Genomic DNA, 7,562 nt, shown 5'->3' on the forward strand with positions numbered 1-7,562 from the left:
TCCCCGCCTCTTCCCACCAGTTTTGCAGCCCTGTACCCATTCCCCATGGCACCTTCCAGCCTTCATCTTCCCCACATTCCAACCTGGAGTCCTTTGTGCTCTCTAAGGTGCAACAGTGAGACTTAGCACTCACTGCGGAACACCGTCAATAAAAAAGGCCCTGTGGGCCAGCATCCCATCTGCTGCTGGGATCAGTGGTCACAATTTTGACTGTGCTTTTCATGTCTTCTTTATTGTTCAATATGTCATTTCAAGACTTGAAAAAAGCCACACAATTTTGTATGACTTGTGATTGCTCAGCCCTAACACACCCAAAGCCCTTAGAGGCCCATAAACCATGTCACCTGCTCAGAATTCCAGGAATTCCCAAGAGATGCCTTAAGGGGTAACTTGATAAACAGAGGGTGGAACGTGACTCCAGGTCCCATCAGTTTCACTTTAATCTGTTTATGTTAACTTCTGCATAAGATCTCTTTTTTTTTTAAAGGAACCCGTTGCTTTAAAAACTTTGAAAACCACTGATGCCTCTCTTATTAAGAAGAGATCGTCTATCACCCCTCTCAATCCCTTAAGCCACCAAAGGAGTGCCAGGCACCTTTTAACTTCATCACAGAGGTGAGAGGTGAGAAGTGTTCCCTATCAACATGACAAGGCTCTGTTATTAATCATTCATTGAATAGTGAGTCACAGTTAAAATCCCCCTACCCTGAGTGCAAAAGACCGAAGGGGAATTTTACTTACCACAACCAAGAGCATCCCTGGGTCTCAGGGGGGCATTCCCATGAGGGCTGTGTGACCTGTTCCTATTTATGTCAAATTAGACTTTTGTCTAATGAAAATCTATCAAGATGAGCAGCCAGGGTGGGAGTATTAAATAAGTGATGACCACAGTTCAGCAATGTTTTTTTTTTACCTTTATTTTATTTTCCTTTTTTCCATCACCATTTATCCCCTTTCACCTCCAACCACTTCCCCTCCACCCACTTTCCCACCACCCCTGCAATCACCACACTGTTCTCCATGTCCATGAGTTCTCTCTCCCTCTCTCTCCCTTTCTCTTTTTTTTAAAAAATATATTTTATTGATTTTTTACAGAGAGGAAGGGAGAGGGATAGAGAGTTAGAAACATCGATGAGAGAGAAACATCGATCAGCTGCCTCCTGGACACCCCTTACTGGGGATGTGCCCGCAACCAAGATACATGCCTTGACCGGAATCGAACCTGGGACCTTTCAGTCCGCAGGCCGGACGTTCTATCCACTGAGCCAAACCAGTTAGGGCCCTCTTTCTCTTTTTTGCTCAATGTTTTAAATATACTGAATTTTGGCCTAGAGCTCCACTGCCCAATCTGGTAGCTACTAGCTATTTAAATGTAAATATATTTAAATTAAGTTAAATTTTAAATTCAGGTCCTCAGTCATATTAGCCACATTTCCAGTGTTCAATAACTACATGTGGCTAATGGCTGCTATACTGAAAAGTTAGTTCATTAGAGAGAAAGTTCTATTGGACAGTGCTAGAGTCACCCAATCTCTTAATTATCCATTTGGCCAACCTGGGCCCCTCATCAGGTCCTGCACTGGTAGCTCCCTCTCCCAAAGTTTCCCTTTCCTTCTGGGCCTGGGATTCCTGGGGCAGTGAGTTGGGAAGTGGCTGAATGAATATGTAAGTGAGCATACATGAGTTTGCAAGCATTTCCTGAAGTATGCCTTTATTCTCACTCTGGTATCTTGTTTGTCGTGCATCTGTCCTGTCCAGTCTTTACTAGCAGAGGTAACAGGGGTAACTTTTCTTAAAATTTTTCTAATTACATAAATATTCCACTAGGAATCCTTAACTTTTACATACTAAAATTCAGACCTGGATCTGAGACCTTATACTGTTACACAGGAAGTGTTTAATAAAAACACACATTAGAAACAGAATTTAAGAGTTGAAGGGATCTTAGCAATCATCTTTTTGGACAGCTTCACTTTTCACAAAGGAGAAGATCCAGAGAAGTTCAGTGACTTGCCTAAGAACACAGTGATCCAGCACACACAGGAACCAGGCCATCTGGTTTCCACTGTAGGGCTCTTCTCACTGTTCAGCATTAAGAGATCTTCTCACTGCTGGCTTCTTCAGTGCCCTACAACAATTTGCACCTCTACATAGCAAGTCACCCGTAGGGGCCCATTGTAGGTCCCCATTCCGTGACCACTGCCTGAGTGGCTCTGGGTGTTCACTTATCTGTAAGTTCAAGCATGTTCTAAAAAAATCCTTCCCAAGAGGCAGTTTCCCTAAAACTGTCCCTTGAACTTCACACTGTAAACTTTCCCATCTAGATTGAACAGCCTTCATGTAGCTATGGTTTCAGTATTACAGCCAAATGTCAGAAGCACTCTTCACTCTAGATTAACTTTCCAGGTATGTGTCTCACAAGGGCATGCATTTTGTGATTTCATATCCCCATAGTGTTTAACATATTATCCTTGCAGTAGGGGGGGCTCAGCTGTTACCTCGCAAGTGGGAACTAGATTCGAAAGACATGATCTAGAAGACTGGACATGGTTGTGATATTTAGAACTCCAGATTCTCTTTTTGCTCATATTCTAGAACAAAAGTCAGCAGGTTATGACCCGTGGGGTCAAATCTGCTCTGCTGTTTTTGTAAATCAAGTTTTATTGAACACAGCCACACTCATTTGTTTACATATTATCAACAGATGCTTTATGCTACAATAGCGGAGTTAAGTACAGTAGTTGTGACAGAAACCATATGACCCACAAAGGTAAAAAAAAAAAAAAAAAAATTCTCTCTGATCCTTTGCAGAAAAAATTTGCTGACACCTGATCCAGAGTCACAGTAGATAAAACACTTTCCACATCCTGTTTGCTACTTACTTCCAAATGATGCATATAAGGTGGGGGAAGGTCTAAATCCAGAAAGATCTTGCCAAACTAAAACTATTATTATAGTGAATCACAGCTTTTCCTTTAAAAACCAATGTACTTATCACTAGGATACATATATCCTTCCAGCAAGACAATATTTTTGACAGACAGGTTTGTTGAGGATGAGGATTTCCTAAATCTCTTTATTTCTTCTTTGAATTGTTATCATAGAGTTCCTCACAAGGAACATCCTACTCAAACAGGAAGAGAAAGAAAACAAAGTCCACCTTTTCTGACCCTAGACCAGTGAGGCTAACCTATGACACGCGTGTCAGAGGTGACAAGCGAACTCATTTTTTTGGTTGATTTTTCTTTTTAAATGGCATTTAAATATATACAATAAATATTAAAAATATAAGTCTTGGTTTTACTAGGGTTGCAAATATCAAAAAATTTCTATACGTGACATGGCACCAGAGTTAAGTTAGGGTTTTTCAAAATGCTGACACGCCGAGCTCAAAAGATTCGCCATCACTGCCCTAGGCTGTGGGGATTATAGGAAGACAGACAGCAAAGGAAGAGAAAGCAGGTATTCAAACAAGTGTCTCAGTCCCTCCGCTCTGAGCCAGAATGGTGGAGAAGAGCATGGACTCTGCATCGGAATGCCTGGGCAATGTTAAGCTGTTTTTCTGTTTCCTGATCTGCACAGCAGGGATAAAAGTATTGCCTATATTTCAGAACTGTTATGAGAACTACGTAAGTGAGTTGTACTAAAGTGCTTAGAATGGTGTTTATTGTGTAGTGGCATGGTTATGGGGGATGGGAGTGGTGGGTATTACAGGTGAATTTTGAAGGAATGCTGAGAGTAGGTTCAACATCTCTCTCCCACTTTGGAGTCTGGAAGATCAATTCAACTTGGAGCAACCACATCAAAGCAAACTCTACCAGAAGTGGAGCTGAGCTTGCCTTTCTCCTGGACTGTCAGCAGTTCTCAGTCCCCGTGTACCTGAAGGGAAATAGGAGCATTAACCGAAGGTCTGGTAGGAGATTTTCAGAGGGAATTATCTTTGGGGGCGTGGACCACTGAGTTGGTACCACTGGGATGGAGCACATACAAATCACAGCAGATCTCAGGATGGTCCACATCACCATGGGAGCCAAGATAGGGCAGAGTCAACAAGGGAGCCTCCCTGGATCCTTAAGAGCAGACAGAGAATGTACCATGAGTTATCCTGGCCACAGACATCAGCCACCAAGGCCAGCAGGAGGCCCAGGAGCAGGCTGCGTCTCTCCTTAGCACTCATCAATTCAGGGGGCAGCCCAGCAGCTCCATAGCAGAAACTCGCAGAGATAGGCCACAGGGAACATCCAAGAGCTATCGCCTCTCCATCACCAAGCACACATAAACCACACCCTTCTTCTAAATGCCATCTTTGGGGAGATGGGTGGAAATCTCAAAGACTGACCATTCTATCGAAATTGAACTGTTTGTAACTTAAATTAGTCTACGCTGAAATATAGCTCATCCTCCTCTCACTACTTGTCTGGCAGTGTAGGGACTTATGAAGACATTATATCATCTAATAGAACATTTGGATGTGGTGAGAGTAAATTTGTGACTTTGCTTCTCTCCCCCTACATCCCCCCCCTTTAAACTCTGAATTGGATTACTCCCCTCCCCTTTACCACCACCCCCTCATGCACTCAGGGGCATACCCACCCCCACCAGACACAAGCGTCAGTGTAAAACCAGCTTTCAGGAACAAGCCACAGGAGTTTGAGGCTCTGAGATAAACACCAGAAAGAAAAACCTTCCCCTCAAAAGGATTCACTCCTGGTAGATTTACTTTAAAAGCCGGGAAAACGCAACTATTTGCATGAACAGAATTTGAAGGCATTACTTTTCCTGCTCTCTTTTTCCCTCATCAAGGGAGAAAATGAGAGCGCATCAGCCAACCTGTCAATAACAACGTGTTGTTTATTTACTTTGTAGAATAAGCCTTATGCTTTGGGCCCATTGGGTAAACTATAATTTAAAAAATATTTTAAAGATAGAGGGAACATAGGAAATAACAGGGGAAGTGCCTAAGCCTGAGTCTTGGGTAAATGCTGGAGGTCATCCCTACTCAGGAACCCTACTCAGCTCCACCATTGTGAAGTCAGACAGTATCCTCGGGCTGTTTTTCAAGTTCCTGACTAAAAGCAGGCTGGGTGACCTCAGATGGCTCCCCTGGGACTGGAGGGATATTGGAGCCACTGGAGAAAATGATGCTGCCACTCCAATTCAAAAGGCCACCTATCAATGTGTCGCACACCACCATTAGAGTACGGGTGCGCTCGCTCTCTCTCTCTCCCCCTCCCCCTCTCGCTCCCTCTCACGTGTATGCATGTGTACACTTCTCCCAGGGCTGAGGCTAACACAGGCATCCCACATCAGATGGATGAATAGCACGTCTGTCCTGCCCGCTGTGTGCTCTCTCCCACCCAAAGGAAGCAGGAGAGACTCAGACAGCAAAGCCTGGAGTCGCCCACGCAGTCTGTTAGGGCACTCGGTACATGCGAAGGCAATTGAGGGAAGCAAGATGGAATCAGAAAGAGAAATCACCGACCTTCAAGTAAGTTCTCTCTGAGAGAGAGGAGACTGGAGCTGGGAGCTGGGGTGAAGTTGGGGGAAGAAAGGATTCATATATTGGTCATTTGATAGTCTACTCCCCGCCCCCCTTCTCTTTCTTACCCCTTTTCCAAGTGTTCTATATCCGTATTTCCTCTTTCTCTCCATTTCTCTGCCGGGTTCTTCACTTGTTTTTAAATATGTGAGAAACAGATTGTTAAAATCCCTCTTGGCCTCTGCTTCCCTTTGTCAGTCAAAGAGCTAATTAGATTCGTGTTACCAGAAAGTGATTTCACATTCTGCGCGTCGCTTTTCCCAAAATCCCAGGACAGCAGAGAGTTATTTGAGAGCTGCCGGACAGTTCTCTGGAGATGAGGAAAGATATGAGTTTTGGGGTTAGGAAGAAAGGCAGCTGGCCAACTTTGCATTTTATAGGTTGGAAAAAACCGGAGCCATTCCTTGGCTCTCTCCACAAAGCTCTGCTGTGTAGGACAGAGTCTCAACCGGACAGTGCAAGGAAAGAACATCAGCATAGTCCACTAGGACAAGGCAGAGACATGCAGCCCTCCCTACCTGGGACAGGCTTGCAGGGTGTCAGAGGTTCAGTTCACCTTCTATAGGGATCACAGTGGTTGTGTGATAAATTCTCATAGTGTCTAACAATTAAAGTAGGGAGGGACTATTGAGATCATGAAGTTTTGGTCACAGAATATGTTCTTCAAGCAAAATCTTAAGCAGCACCCCAGTATATGCTTCAGGAGGAGCTGCTGTGTGTTCTGCAGAGTGTGGGAGCCTGGTAAGAGCCTCTGCCCCTGACCCCCCACCTCCCTCCCCTGAAACACAACCAGGGAAGTTCTAGCATTACTTGGAGTGCTGTGTCAAAACCATTGATCTAGTACAACCACATACCAGGGCCATTTTCCTTGATTGTTATCCAGCCCTAAACGTGGACCCACCTCAGGGCTTGCTGCCTGGAATTCTCTTTTCTTTGGTTGCCTCCTAGTACATTCAGGTCTTGGTTCAAATGTTACTGCCTCAAGGAGGCCCTCTCCCCACCCTCTTCATAGGAATCCTCCTTCTAATTTGACTTTATTATTTGCTTTATTTCTCCCTGAGTACTGCTTACTTCTTGAAGTTACACTGTTTATTGATTGATTACTTATTATAATCTCACTAGAACATAAACTCCGTTAGAGCAGGATCTATTTTATTCATTGCTATATTACTAGTGCCGAAGGCTAGTGCTTGGTACACAGTGACTGCTCAGGAAACATTTGTTAAATGAATGAGGTAAAGAAGCCATGAGTTAGATCACTAATAGGCATAAGGTCACTCAACCAGAACATGACAGAGTCAGGACTCCAACCCAGGCCTTCTGATATTTCATCAAGTTCTTGCTTCCATTGGATTCATAGCAGATAAGGAAACAGTATTGCTTATTTTCAGTTTCTGAAGAACAAGTTTTTTATGTGCTGATGGACTAAACAATCCTGAGTTTCAGGGTAAAGGCTCTGCATTTGAAAGGTTCAGAAAGAAAGAGGAAGGCAGGGCTAAGGACAAGGAAATTACTGGCCAGACCTTGATAAATGTCTCTATCTCTGGCAGATAACTAAAGTGTTGGGGTACCTTTCTCTTATTCATTAGAGTTATTCTCTCCCAATATACTCTTTTTTTTATTAATTAAATCTTTATTGTTCAGATTATTACATTTGTTCCTCTTTTTTCCCCCCATAACTCCCCTCCACCCAGGTCCCACCCCACCCTCCTCCCTCACTCCCCACCCACTGTCCTCATCCATAGGTGCACAATTTTTGTCCAGTCTCTTCCTGCACCCCCCACACCCTCTTCCTCTGAGAATTCTCAGTCCACTCCCTTTCTATGCCCCTGATTCTATTATATTCACCAGTTTACTCTGTTCATCAGATTTTTTATTCACTTGATTTTTAGATTCACTTGTTGATAGATATGTATTTGTTGTTACTTTATTGTTCATAATTTTTATCTTTACCTTTTTCTTCTTCTTACTCTTCTTAAAGAAAACCCTTCAGCATTTCATATAATACTGGTTTGTCGGTGAT

General features: G+C 43.5%; 1 protein-coding gene across 1 annotated transcript in view; it reads left to right on the forward strand.

Annotated features, from left to right (window-relative positions):
* The first annotated feature begins 5,249 nt into the window (after positions 1-5,249).
* The window catches only part of NINJ2 (ninjurin 2), an 84,664-nt gene continuing 82,351 nt past the window's right edge, over positions 5,250-7,562 (forward strand). Inside the window, exon 1 of the mRNA XM_006771304.2 lies at positions 5,250-5,488. Within this exon, the coding sequence (XP_006771367.2) occupies positions 5,261-5,488 (228 nt within the window). The 5' untranslated portion in view covers positions 5,250-5,260. The remainder of the gene's footprint in view (positions 5,489-7,562) is intronic.

Source organism: Myotis davidii, unplaced genomic scaffold, assembly GCF_000327345.1.
Source record: "Myotis davidii unplaced genomic scaffold, ASM32734v1 scaffold944, whole genome shotgun sequence".
Classification (NCBI taxonomy): Eukaryota; Metazoa; Chordata; class Mammalia; order Chiroptera; family Vespertilionidae; genus Myotis; species Myotis davidii.